General features: G+C 43.2%; 1 protein-coding gene across 1 annotated transcript in view; it reads right to left on the minus strand.

Moving 5' to 3' along the window:
* The window catches only part of LOC311112928 (protein kinase C epsilon type), a gene marked incomplete at both ends in the record, with an annotated part of 271,860 nt that extends 258,739 nt beyond the window's left edge, over positions 1 to 13,121 (minus strand). The window contains one exon of the mRNA XM_084156066.1: positions 12,774 to 13,121. Within this exon, the coding sequence (XP_084012192.1) occupies positions 12,774 to 13,121 (348 nt within the window). The remainder of the gene's footprint in view (positions 1 to 12,773) is intronic.
* Between the last annotated feature and the right edge of the window lie 1,787 nt (positions 13,122 to 14,908).

Below are 14,908 nucleotides of genomic sequence, written 5' to 3' on the forward strand. Positions count from 1 at the left end.
AGAAGTAGTAGATGAAGAAGTAGAAGATTAAGAAGTAGTAGATGAAGAAGTAGTAGATAAAGAAGCAGTAGATGAAGAAGTAGTAGATGAAGAAGTAGTAGATGAAGAAGTAGTAGATGAAGAAGTAGAAGATGAAGAAGTAGTAGTTGAAGAAGTAGAAGATGAAGAAGTAGAAGATGAAGAAGTAGTAGGTGAAGAAGTAGTAGTTGAAGAAGTAGTAGTTGAAGAAGTAGTAGTTGAAGAAGTAGTAGATGAAGAAGTACTGGATGAAGAAGTAGTAGCTGAAGAAGTAGTAGATGAAGAAGTAGCAGATGAAGAAGTAGTATGGCATATTAGTAGATGAAGAAGTAGTAGATGAAGAAGTAGTAGGTGAAGAAGTAGAAGATGAAGAAGTAGAAGATGAAGAAGTAGAAGATGAAGAGGTAGTAGGTGAATAAGTAGTAGATTAAGTAGTAGGTGAAGAAGTAGTAGTTGAAGTAGTAGATGAATAAGTAGTAGATGAAGAAGTAGTAGGTGAAGAAGTAGTAGGTGAAGAAGTAGAAGATGAAGAAGTAGTAGTTGAAGAAGTAGTAGTTGAAGAAGTAGTAGGTGAATAAGTAGTAGATGAAGAAGTAGTAGATGAAGAAGTAGTAGATGAAGAAGTAGTAGTTGAAGAAGTAGTACTTGAAGAAGAAGTAGTTGAAGAAGTAGTAGATGAAGAAGTAGTAGATGAAGAAGTAGAAGGTGAAGAAGTAGTAGTTGAAGAAGTAGTAGATGAAGAAGTAGTAGATGAAGAAGTAGAAGATGAAGAGTAGTAGATGAAGAGGTAGTAGATGAAGAAGTAGGTGAAGAGGTAGTAGGTGAAGAAGTAGTAGTTGAAGAAGTAGTAGTTGAAGAAGTAGTAGATGAAGAAGTAGAAGATGAAGAAGTAGAAGATGAAGAGTAGTAGATGAAGAGATAGTAGATGAAGAAGTATAAGATGAAGAAGTATAAGATGAAGAAGTAGTAGGTGAAGAAGTAATATGGCATATTAGTAGATGAAGAAGTAGTAGATGAAGAAGAAGTAAATGAAGAAGTAGGAGGTGAAGAAGTAGTAGATGAAGAAGTAGAAGATGAAGAGTAGTAGATGAAGAGGTAGTAGATGAAGAAGTAGAAGATGAAGAAGTAGAAGATGAAGAAGTAGTAGGTGAAGAAGTAGTAGATGAAGAAGTAGTAGCGAAGGAGTAGATGAAGAGGTAGAAAATGAAGAAGTAGAAGATGAAGAAGTAGTAGATGAAGAAGTAGTATGGCATATTAGTAGATGAAGAAGTAGTAGATGAAGAAGTAATAGGTGAAGAAGTAGTAGATGAAGAAGTAGTAGCTGAAGAAGTAGTAGCTGAAGAAGTAGTAGCTGAAGAAGTAGTAGATGAAGAAGTAGTAGATGAAGAAGTAGAAGATGAAGAAGTAGAAGATGAAGAAGTAGTAGATGAAGAAGTAGTAGATGAAGAAGTAGTAGATGAAGAAGTAGTAGATAAAGAAGCAGTAGATGAAGAAGTAGTAGATGAAGAAGTAGTAGATGAAGAAGTAGTAGATGAAGAAGTAGAAGATGAAGAAGTAGTAGTTGAAGAAGTAGAATATGAAGAAGTAGAAGATGAAGAAGTAGTAGGTGAAGAAGTAGTAGTTGAAGAGGTAGTAGTTGAAGAAGTAGTAGTTGAAGAAGTAGTAGATGAAGAAGTACTGGATGAAGAAGTAGTAGCTGAAGAAGTAGTAGATGAAGAAGTAGTAGATGAAGAAGTAGTATGGCATATTAGTAGATGAAGAAGTAGTAGATGAAGAAGTAGTAGGTGAAGAAGTAGAAGATGAAGAAGTAGAAGATGAAGAAGTAGAAGATGAAGAGGTAGTAGGTGAAGAAGTAGTAGATGAAGTAGTAGGTGAAGAAGTAGTAGGTGAAGAAGTAGTAGTTGAAGTAGTAGATGAAGAAGTAGTAGATGAAGAAGTAGTAGGTGAAGAAGTAGTAGGTGAAGAAGTAGAAGATGACGAAGTAGTAGATGAAGAAGTAGTAGATGAAGAAGTAGTAGGTGAAGAAGTAGTAGGTGAAGAAGTAGAAGATGGAGAAGTAGTAGTTGAAGAAGTAGTAGTTGAAGAAGTAGTAGGTGAAGAAGTAGTAGGTGAAGAAGTAGTAGATGAAGAAGTAGTAGGTGAAGAAGTAGAAGATGAAGAAGTAGTAGATGAAGAAGTAGTAGATGAAGAAGTAGTAGGTGAAGAAGTAGTAGGTGAAGAAGTAGAAGATGGAGAAGTAGTAGTTGAAGAAGTAGTAGTTGAAGAAGTAGTAGGTGAAGAAGTAGTAGGTGAAGAAGTAGTAGATGAAGAAGTAGTAGGTGAAGAAGTAGTAGATGAAGAAGTAGTAGATGAAGAAGTAGTGGGTGAAAAAGTAGTAGCTGAAGAAGTAGTAGGTGAAGAAGTAGTAGTAGATGAAGGTTAGGGCAGTTTGTGGGGCTTTTCTAGGGAACACACGGTAGGGCATGACTCAAAAGTGTGGTTACACACACACACACACACACACACACACACTCAAGCACACACACACACACACACGCACGCACACACGCACGCACACACACGCACGCACGCACACACACGCACACACACACGCAAGCACACACACACACACACACACACACAAGCACACACACACACGCACACACACACACACACACAAGCAAACCGGCACACCCACATTTGACTGAGTTAGTCGGCACCACACAATTGTGCCGACAGGTTCAGACAGGTTTGTTTACTTTGTTGATCTCTTCTATAAACCGCCTGGCTCCATAATCGGCTCGTCCAGATCTAAGCAACTATATTGTTCCCAATGCAGAGAAAAATAACAGTTCCCATTCTCCTGTGTTTTTGGAGGCAAACTTGCATATTTTGAAATCCAGGTCTTTCCAGTTTCTCAACATATTTTTTGAGTTGGATGGAATTAGGTGTCAATATAGCTGTAAGTGTAGTAATGAGTCATGTTTTGATGGTTTGTGGAAAGGAAGTATGGTGTTACCAGATCTCAAGCACGATGTGGACCCCTAGTTCTCCTCCACTATACTCCAGTAAGGATGGAATCCCACCAGAGGTTCAGAGAGAGGTCTCCCCCAGGCTCTCACACTCTCTCTCTCACTCACTCACACACACACATTCTCACTCTCTGTTTCTGCCTCTCCCGCTCTTTCGCGCTCTGTCACACACACACACACACACACACATATTCAAACTGGTGTTAAGTCAAATTCAATCCACATCTCGTGGAAGCAGCTGAAGCAAACTGGTTGCGTGTTGTGCCAGATATATGTCGCCACAACATTGCCTCTTGAAAAAATGCAACGTGACTCTGTGGGACTTTTCACAACATACAAAAGGAAAAGGTGCAACATTTAAAATGATTTGTTTTATTTAAGCAATGGCCTTCACAACAGAAATATTCTATCATGAAGTTTGTGACTGTGGCATAACTGCAGCAGCCTGAACACCCAGTATGTGTTTGGGAGAGGCAGAGAGAGGCTACGAAGCCTGGGGTAACATAGAGACAGGAGGGGGAGAGAGGCAGAGAGAGGCTACGAAGCCTGGGGTAATATAGAGACAGGAGGGGGAGAGAGGCAGAGAGAGGCTACGAAGCCTGGGGTAATATAGAGACAGGAGGGGGAGAGAGGCAGAGAGAGGCTACGAAGCCTGGGGTAACATAGAGACAGGAGGGGGAGAGAGGCAGAGAGAGGCTACGAAGCCTGGGGTAACATACAGTGCTATGAAAAAGTATTTGCCCCCTTTCTAATTTTCTCTACTTTTGCATATTTGTGATACTGAATGTTATCAGATCTTCAACCAAAACCTAATATTAGATAAAGGGAACATACGTGAACAAATAACGCAACAATTACATATTTATTTCATAAACAAAGTTATGCAACACCCAATTCCCCTGTGTGAAAAAGTAATTGCCCCATTACACTCAATAACTGGTTGTGCCACCTTTAGCTGCAATGACTCCAAACAAATGCTTCCTTGGGATAGCATAGAGTCAGGAGGGGGAGAGGCAGAAAGAGGCTACGAAGCCTGGGGTAACATAGAGAAAGGAGGGGGAGAGAGGAAGAGAGAGGCTACGAAGCCTGGGGATAGCATAGAGATAGAAGGGGGAGAGAGGAAGAGAGAGGCTACGAAGCCTGGGGTAGCATAGAGACAGGAGGGGGAGAGAGGAAGAGAGAGGCTACGAAGCCTGGGGTAGCATAGAGATAGGAGGGGGAGAGAGGAAGAGAGAGGCTACGAAGCCTGGGGTAGCATAGAGACAGGAGGGGGAGAGAGGAAGAGAGAGGCTACGAAGCCTGGGGTAGCATAGAGACAGGAGGGGGAGAGAGGAAGAGAGAGGCTACGAAGCCTGGGGTAGCATAGAGATAGGAGGGGGAGAGAGGAAGAGAGAGGCTACGAAGCCTGGGGTAACATAGAGACAGGAGGGGGAGAGAGGAAGAGAGAGGCTACGAAGCCTGGGGTAGCATAGAGATAGAAGGGGGAGAGAGGAAGAGAGAGGCTACGAAGCCTGGGGTAGCATAGAGACAGGGGGGGGAGAGAGGAAGAGAGAGGCTACGAAGCCTGGGGTAACATAGAGACAGGAGGGGGAGAGAGGAAGAGAGAGGATACGAAGCCTGGGGTAACATAGAGCCGGAGGGGGAGAGAGGAAGAGAGAGGCTACGAAGCCTGGGGTAACATAGAGACAGGAGGGGGAGAGAGGAAGAGAGAGGCTACGAAGCCTGGGGTAACATAGAGACAGGAGGGGGAGAGAGGAAGAGAGAGGATACGAAGCCTGGGGTAACATAGAGACAGGAGGGGAGAGAGGAAGAGAGAGGCTACGAAGCCTGGGGTAACATAGAGACAGGAGGGGGAGAGAGGAAGAGAGAGGCTACGAAGCCTGGGGTAACATAGAGACAGGAGAGGGAGAGACAGAGAGAGGCAGCTGCTGTCTGAGGATAAGGCAGACACAGGAGGGGCCCAGACAAAGAGGCCTTCCCAGGCCCACCCCTTACTGTTTCACCCCACCCCCAGCATACTCAGCCACTAAAGTTTACACAGCCGGACAATCTCACGCTTCACTCTCCCTAGTACCAACCCTGCTGAACTGACTGCCTTGACCGAGATATTCTGAAAAAAAACATGATCTAAATTAACCACGATTGTGACAGTTATGTTTCAGTTAGCATGTGTATTCCTCAGACTTTATTTTTTATGTGTGTGTGTGTGTGTGAGAAGAGAGAGAGAGAGAGAGAGAGAGAGAGAGAGAGAGAGAGAGAGAGAGAGAGAGAGAGAGAGAGAGAGAGAGAGAGAGAGACAGAGACAGAGACAGAGACAGAGACAGAGACAGAGACAGAGACAGAGACAGAGACAGAGACAGAGACAGAGAGTACTATGTCTGTGCATGCATACACCTGTGCATGCATGTCTACACTTTCCTACCAGGGTACAAGTTCAGACAGATTCTTCAAGGAGTAATCGTTGGCAAGCTTTCTAAATTAGGCAACAGACCATGATTGGTTAAAGAAAATTGTGATAAATAGAAAAGTATATTTGTTTCTTTTAAGGACCAAAAAATTGAAAGCCGTGCCATACAGATTGCAAAATAGTTGGGAAGAGATTTTTGCCGTACCGATTCCATGGCACATGGTTTATGAACTGATACGCAAAACGACGCCAGATTCAAAACTTAGATTTTAAATTATTATACAAAATTATTGCAACCAATAAATGTTATTTATATGGGGGATACAACCTTCCCAGCTGTGCAGATTTTGCTGCGAGGAGACAAAATCATTAGATAATTTGTTTTGGTACTGTCCATATGTAGCTTGTTTTTGGTCACAGGTCCAGGAATGGCTGAAGAATTGCAATATTTACCTGGAGCTAACCCTGCAGATAGCACTACTGGCTGATCTGAAAAGTCATAGTCAATCGATCAATAATATAATAATACTTTTAGCAAAAACAACAAAAAATTCAATTTACAATCTGTAGAAACAATGAGAATAGAAAGGTTCAGAACTTTTGTGAAACATCACAGCACAGTTGAAAAATATATGGCAAATATAAATCCAATATGGATAGTGTTAAGATATAGATGGGAGGGGTTGAATGGAGCTGAAGGATGGGACAAATAACAACAACATAACTCATGTAAAACATACTGTGTCCGTAAAACGTTATAGGTTAAGACAATTTGTGAAAGAGCACAGTTTGAAAGATATGACAAATAGAAATCAAACCGGATGGACATCAGAAATAGATGGGAGGTTTGAGGGTAGAGGAAGGACAGGAGTATATACAAACAAAATATAACTATTGTAAAATAGACTGTGTCTATAAAATGTATGTAGTATGTATAAGCTGGAAGTAGAGGCCTAAGTGTTGTTGTTCACTAGTTTATTCCAATTAGGGGAGGGGTGGTAGGGTGACACGACTTCCTCCGAGGCTGCATCCCCTCCTTGTTCGGGCAGGCTTCAGCGTTCGTCATCACCGGCTTACTAGCCACTGCCGCTTCATATATCATCATTCCATTTGTCTTGTCTTGTCAATTACACACACCTGGTTCTTATCACCTCATTAGGGGATGATTGTGGGTGATTGTTTTATGTGAGTTGAGTGTAGCTCGGTGGAGCTACTCGTACCTTGTTATTGCCGGGGTAGATTATTCCCCTGTGCCTGTATTTTGTTGGAGCTACCAGTACCTTGTATTGCCGGGGTAGACTGGTCCCCTGTGCCTGTATTTTGTTGGAGCTATCCAGCGCAACTGTGTACGACGGAATAAACTCTGTATTCGGTGATTTACCCTCCTGCGCCTGACTCCTTCTAATCACACAGGGTTAGAAAGTAATAAAGGAAAATATATATTTTTAAAGGATATGTATATATATATATATATATATATGTGTGTATATGTATTGATATTTATGTATATATGTATGTATGTGTATATGTATGTATTTATATGTGTATGTATGTATGTATGTATGTGTATGTATGTATATTTGCAAAAAATATATGGGGGATTGGAAGTGATGCAGACCATTACATTGATGGAAGCTACAATCTATCTGCAATATTAAAGCTGATCTACCCCCTGAAAATATTAATTTAAAAAAAACAGAAAAAGTAAACAGGCCTTGCTTTTTGGACATTAATCATGGGGCCCACCTACGAGCACATCTGTCTCCCAGAGGCCACACCCGTCACAGAGGGATGGGGGGGGGGGGGGGGGGGGGGGGGGGGGGTTGAGTGGCTTGTCTCTTGATGCTAATAAAGCTCATGGAGACATGGAGAATGAAAAAGTAGAAGGTTAAAGGAGTGTTAAATGTGAAAGCAAGTGGGGGAGCTGCACATACACAAGGAGCAAAGAGAGTTGGAAAAAAAAGGACACAGAGAGCAAGGCTGTTTAGGTCAGAGCAGGACAATAGTCTCTTCATCTAGAAACCATACATAATGCTTAGCACTTACCAACACCCCTAAACTGACATTGTGCTCCCAGGGAGGTGATCTCCAAACTACTTAGGAGTGATAATGAGAGGGAGGGTGAGCTAAGGACAGGACTCCTTCAGCTCAGTCCAGCCAGCCGAGAACAGAGCGGCCGTAGCCCTATGAGCCAAGCAGACGTTCCTCAGCCATGACATGGAAGCCGATGACAGAGCCTGATCCAACAACGTCAGCACAGAACATTCCCAGCCCGACAAGGCAAACGCAGACAGAACCCCTATTGCCCTGAGCTTCCCCGGCCTGTCAACGAGATGTATACCTTCTCCTCCACCCCACAATGGACCTGATAGAGTCTAATCAATAATCCAAGCTCCCGCCTGCCTCAGACACAATGTCGAGAGTGAACCTGTAAGTCAGCATTTAATTGTACTGTGTACCATGTGTATCCTGTGCATATGACAAATAAACTGGACAACAAAGACAACAGACTCCTCTTCAGCCTGTACTGTATGTGGAGGCTGTCTGTCAGTAGAGCACAGAGCACACCTATCCACCTGCATGCCGAGGCCAGGAGAACAGAACACACCTATCCACCTGCATGCCGAGGCCAGGAGAACAGAACACACCTATCCACCTGCATGCCGAGGCCAAGAGAACAGAACACACCTATCCACCTGCATGCCGAGGCCAGGAGAACAGAACACACCTATCCACCTGCATGCCGAGGCCAGGAGAACAGAACACACCTATCCACCTGCATGCCGAGGCCAGGAGAACAGAACACACCTATCCACCTGCATGCCGAGGCCAGGAGAACAGAACACACCTATCCACCTGCATGCCGAGGCCAGGAGAACAGAACACACCTATCCACCTGAAACTCTGAGGCCAGGAGAACAGAACACACTTATCCTCCTGCCACTCTGAGGCCAGGAGAACAGAACACACCTATCCACCTGCCACTCCGAGGCCAGGAGAACAGAACACACCTATCCTCCTGCCACTCCGAGGCCAGGAGAACAGAACACACCTATCCACCTGCCACTCTGAGGCCAGGAGAACAGAACACACCTATCCTCCTGCCACTCAGAGGCCAGGAGAACAGAACACACCTATCCTCCTGCCACTCCGAGGCCAGGAGAACAGAACACACCTATCCACCTGCATGCCGAGGCCAGGAGAACAGAACACACCTATCCTCCTGCCACTCCGAGGCCAGGAGAACAGAACACACCTATCCTCCTGCCACTCCGAGGCCAGGAGAACAGAACACACCTATCCTCCTGCCACTCCGAGGCCAGGAGAACAGAACACACCTATCCACCTGCCACTCTGAGGCCAGGAGAACGGGAACACACCTATCCACCTGAAACTCCAAGGCCAGGAGAACAGCTGCCCTGTCCGTTTTGTTGTTGTTTTGTCGTTCTAGTTCAGCACCAGTGGTTCACCATGAAAGGAAATAGTACTCACAAGAAGAACAAAGCCACCCAGTATTTATGAAAATGTTCCTCCCTCACAGGGAAAGTGTTATAATAGCCTATATTTTGGTGGCATACTGATGAACATAATTGCTTACAAGACAATGAATAGTCCCAGTATTATTGTGAATATACCCTTTATTATAATATGTCCATGTTATCCATCTGATTATCAGTGATGAGGAGTATCTAGATTATTTGATTATTTTAAGCTTTTGTTCCCGTCTATGATTGTATAATCAGCATTGTTATCAAGGCCTAATATGAACAGCTCTGGAGTTCTGGATGTGGTCATCTGGGCACCGGAAAGCATACAGTTCAATCTCATACTGTAATGATATATTTATGAACTATGTTTTAGTGGATTTATAATGTTTATTTTATGTTGGGTCGTGTATGTAAAGTGAGGTAGTCAGGAAAGATGCTGATATTTGGATGTCCTTGGGGCCAGAACCTGTAAGGATATGTAGGTGTCCACAAAACCTGGCCTACTTCCCCTCAGGGTACCTCACCCACTCTACTGTAGTGTAAATATTGAGAAAGGTGTGCCTATGTTGAAGGGGGTGGGCCTTTTGTTTTCATGACTGGTATTCAACAGTAAAATCTCTATAGCCTTCTTCAAACAGAGTATGTTTACATGCACACTAATAATTCAATTTAAACTGATTATGGTATGGTAGGCTGAGTATGGCATTAGTCATGTAAACACCTATCTCTGCTTATCTTAATCGGCATAAGGTCATAATCGAAGTAAGCATAGGCCGATTAAAACAGATGAGCCCTAAATGATTAGGTTGCGTAAATGCCTTAATCAGAGTTACAGCAGTGTATTTGATCTGCACATGTGCTAGCACGAGCAGCGCGAGCTTCCTTCTCTTGCACGAGTAAAGTGAGTTCAGAAAAACTGAAAGTATGCATCTTAGAAAATGTTTTCACATACCAACTTTATATGTCCGAACTCAGAATAAAATAGGCATCACAAAAATAACATGGTCATTGGTCGCTGTGGTAGAACGTTTTTTTGATTGGGGATTTTCTGCATTTATTAAAGTCCGATCAGGTAGCCTGATTTCAGATGTGTCCATGTAAACAGGATTATTAGGGAATAAAGCATGTAAACGTTTAAATCGAACTATTATATTAATCTGTCTCATCATAATCCAAACAACATGTCAGTGTTAATTGTAGATGTGTTGGACATAGAATTGATCATCTAATTTGGTGGACGATTGAAGATTTAGAAAAACTGTCTGTCGGCCCCACATGTTCATTACCCTTCATTAGGGGTAATCATGTGCTTTATGTCTTCTCAAATGAGTCTGCAGCTGCCTGTCTTATAAAAGAGAGCATATGGCCCTAAGGCAACCTCATGATTCCACTATTTATCTGGAAGGCTGTGAAAGACTTCTCTGTATGTGGACTTTTGTCCCTATTAGCATTCCATCTCAAGGGCATCATGGTTTCCAAGACATATGCAAATGACAAATCAATTGCAAGTTGTCACAGGCTCTCTCAAGTCTTGTCTACACTTGACACTTACATGCGACTTCTGCTATCTGAATACGAAGATCACATTGAAAAGACGGGTCTAGATATACAAAAGTCGCTTTGTGGTCTGATTGTGTTCAGATCTGGCTGACTACATCAGGAGGTGGTCAGGGATGCATTGTGTGCGGATTTCTCCTCAGTCTGGATGCAATTTGCCTACCGAAAGTGCATATAGTGGGTGACGTCATCAGCAACCTCCCATAAGTCTCCAGACAACGTGTGTTTTGGGACCGAGAGGCACCTTCTCATTATAAAGTCGGAGGAAAGACGTTTCTAGCGTGTTAGGAACGTGTTTGCTGGCCTCATAAATGCTAGTCAGCTAGCTAATATTTAGAAAAACAAGAGTTATGCTAACCCGTTTGAAATCCCTTTAGCGTTGCTTGCTAGCTTGCTGGCTAGCTACAGAGGTTAGCTGGCAAGTTAGCTACAGTAGTTAGCTACTGCCATCAGTTGTTGTGATATTATCATATTTTGCCTAGTCCACCATTTGTAGAATGCATACTGGCGTTTGAATATAGTGCGGTAACGGACACAATGTGGACACGGTGGACACATTTAAATGTAAATGTAGAGGCATTACATGTTCGGAATTCCATGATCAGAACTCCATTATCAGAATACAAAAGCTGCATGATCTGTCAAGTCTAAATATGGCCTCAGTGAGACTGACATTCTGACCACACCGCTGGCGAAATAAATGTACACATACATGTTATTCAATCATTGGACCCACACTGCTCGCGCGTGTCAACGAGCGTCTGTGTAGCCAGGCGCTAAAATAGAACTTGGTTCTATTTGTGACGCTTTACAAGCCTCTCCCATCTCCCTCCCCCTCAGGAGACTGAAAAGATTTGGTATGGGTCCCCAGATCCTCAAAAAATTCTACAGCTGCACCATCGAGAGCATCCTGACTGGTTGCATCACCGCCTGGTATGGCAACTGCTTGGCCTCCGACCGCAAGGCACTACAGAGGGTAGTGCGTACGGCCCAGTACATCACTGGGGCCAAGCTTCCTGCCATCCAGGACCCCTATACCAGGCGGTGTCAGAGGAAGGCCCTCAAAATTGTCAAAGACTCCAGCCACCCTAGTCATAGACTGTTCTCTCTGCTACCGCACGGCAAGCGGTACCGGAGTGCCAAGTCTAGGTCCAAAAGACTTCTCAACAGCTTCTACCCCCAAGCCATAAGACTCCTGAACAGCTAATCATGGCTACCCGGACTATTTGCACTGCCCCCCCACCCCATCCTTTTTACGCTGCTGCTACTCTGTTAATTATTTATGCATAGTCACTTTAACTCTACCCACATGTACATATTACCTCAACTACCTCAACTAGCCGGTGCCCCCGCACATTGACTCTGCAACGGTACCCCCCTGTATATATAGCCTCCCTACTGTCACTTTATTTTACTTCTGCTCTTTTTTTTCGCAACACTTTTTTTGTTGTTGTTTTTTACTTTTTTTGTTAAAAATAAATGCACTGTTGGTTAAGGGCTGTAAGTAAGCATTTCACTGTAATGTCTGCACCTGTTGTATTCGGCGCATGTGACCAATACAATTTGATTTGATTTGATTTGATTTGAAAGATGAACTTAGGTCCACACTCCAGTCCAGTTGGTGGTGGTAATGCACCTTAAAGTTGGATGCCAACCACCATATAAAGTCCAAAGAAGAAGAAGAATCCATTACTAGAAACAAACTCCGTTTACACTTTTATCTGTGGATTAATTGTTGGAGTAGAGGAACTTGTGCATTTCAGGTAAAATAACAACCCAATGTTTATATCCCAGGACAAATTAGCTAGCAATGGGGGAATCAGAATTGGGCTGCCTGTGTAAACGCAGCCTTATAGGCTTACCTGCCTGGCCTTCCCATCCCACATCGGAATTGAAAGCACACTTGCTTTTGACATGGAAACATGTTGCTTTTCTCCAAATGCAGGCTGCCTACATCACAGCTGATAGGAATATTTATGACAAGCTTGTAAGCACCTTCCGCTCCACCGTTCCTACGCAACGGGGTTATCTGCGCATAGATCTGTCAGATCCTGGCATGATACAGGTGACCTAGAGTGCCAGGAAACTAATGGTGGCTGGATGCCAGAAAGGGGCTTTTGTGATGGTGATGTTAATGATAAAGGAACATTAATTCAATGCCTAGACTGTTTTGCTAAATAATAATGGAGACTTTGTATAATTTAGTCTAATCGTAAAGGCATCAGGATGCTGAGAGTGAGATTAAAACAAATTGGTAAAAGGCGCACCAAATAATAAGGGGTCAAAGCATACCCATTCCTCGTAGTGCTTACTGCCATTCTGCAATATATCTTCGAACTGTATGATGCAGTTGGCCACGAAATCGTCATATCCAATTGGCGCGTCGTGAAACACTGACAGTTCGATTTTCCTTCCGTCATGCACCTCCGTAACGAACTCGTCGTTCCACGCAGGGCTGTTGGTTTTCTGTTTGGTGGAGGTTTGGCCCACACGCGAGTCATCCACGTTTAGTGCAATGTATGTGTCTAAGAGAAAAGTCTGGGTCTTTGGGCCAACCGCATGCCTGAGAGACCAAGCTGTCGGTTTCAAGTCCAACGCCTCACAAATCTTGATCTTCAATAACCCATTGAAAACCACCATGGCGGTGATGTAATCCTCCTCAATAGGACTTGGAACAAGAGTGGTTGTTTACAATATAGTCCTTTAACCCAGACACTTCAACAGGTCATAAATAATTTAGCCTAGTTTTATGTAGCGTTTGAATCCTCAAATGAAGACCACGGTTTGAATGGGTTGAGACTTGAATGTAACGGGAAAATGCTGTCCAGTCTCACTCTATTACACACATAGCCTACCTATCGGATGCAAATCAGTCCTTCTGTAACAGTCTAGTGAGAGTAAATCGTCTCGTTTTTGCTCTCTGGCAGTCTTGGTTTTCACAATAATAATCCAAATTTGGGGTTTAACCAGACAAAGCCTTTCTTTTGAATATAATAAATAAACGTCTTGCGAAGCTTATATGAAGAAAAAATACAACCATTCAGCAGTTGGAATGACAACAGCCTACCCAAACCGCAACACGACAGATCAAAATCTATCAGAGCTATCTATCCTCGGCAACTCCACTAGGCTCTGGAAACACTCATATTCCACGGTTGGAAGAGACTGCTGCCTCCTCGCCGTGAATTTGGGATGTTTCCCAAACGGGCTACGCGACTTGTGAATTTCTCAAGCAGTGTATAGTTTCAGGTCGACTCTGTTGTGGTTTTCTTGGTTTCTGTTAGCTCCTTATACTCCCAGGCTGTTTTCTCGCCGTTGCTGTTCTTAGTTTCCTGCAGACCTACCTCTTCTTCCCCCGACCGTCTAAACGCTGGTGCAGGAAATGCGCAAAACACGTCAGTTTCTTTCTCTGAGGCGCGCTGCGTCTTGTCTATGCCAGATGGGGGAGTACAACGCAACAGTCAGTGTAGGCGAACCTACCAGGCTGTCAGGACAGAGGCGCATCCCAAGGGCTCAAGTGATAGATACAGGGATATGATGTGCTGGAGTAGGCCTACTCATTACATCATTGTCTTTTCGGAAACATATCGGGGAGGCTCATTGCTGTGTGTGATAGGCCTATCCACCGAGTAGCAATGTTATTACTGTTACAAGCAGGGGGCTATTGCATCAAAGACATGGACAAGGGGTGGATCATCAGGGTGGTTAGGTATGTCTGGTATTTGCAACAGATGATATTTTTCTGGCCATAACACTGACTATCGCACCTGAATTACACCATAGCTATAATAATATAAGGCTTTATCTGTTTTCCAAAACATAAAACCATATCATAGCCGATGATTATGATCATAGGGGCTATAGCCTTTGAATGACAATAATACAAGTGTTTAGCATTGGTAACCCATAGGACATTTTTATGGATTGTTTTGCGACCTGATTAATAACCCATAAAATATGAAGATAGCCCACATATCTACATTTTTATTGAGCCATAAATAAAGTGTGTTTGATCCCGACAGTGCATCCCTGTTGTCTGGCCTATAACATCAAATGTCTAATGTATCGACCTTGACACAAGAAGAGCAGTGCCTGCAATGATACAGTGAGGGAAAAAATTATTTGATCCCCTGCTGATTTTGTACGTTTGCCCACTGACAAAGACATGATCAGTCTATAATTTTAATGGTAGGTTTATTTGAACAGTGAGAGACAAAATAACAACAACAAAAATCCAGAAAAACGCATGTCAAAAATGTTATAAATTGATTTGCATTTTAATGAGGGAAATAAGTATTTGACCCCTCTGCAAAACATGACTTAGTACTTGGTGGCAAAACCCTTGTTGGCAATCACAGAGGTCAGATGTTTCTTGTAGTTGGCCACCAGGTTTGCACACATCTCAGGAGGGATTTTGTTCCACTCCT

This window comes from Coregonus lavaretus (genome assembly GCF_964263955.1).
Source record: "Coregonus lavaretus genome assembly, chromosome: 1".
Classification (NCBI taxonomy): domain Eukaryota; kingdom Metazoa; phylum Chordata; class Actinopteri; order Salmoniformes; family Salmonidae; genus Coregonus; species Coregonus lavaretus.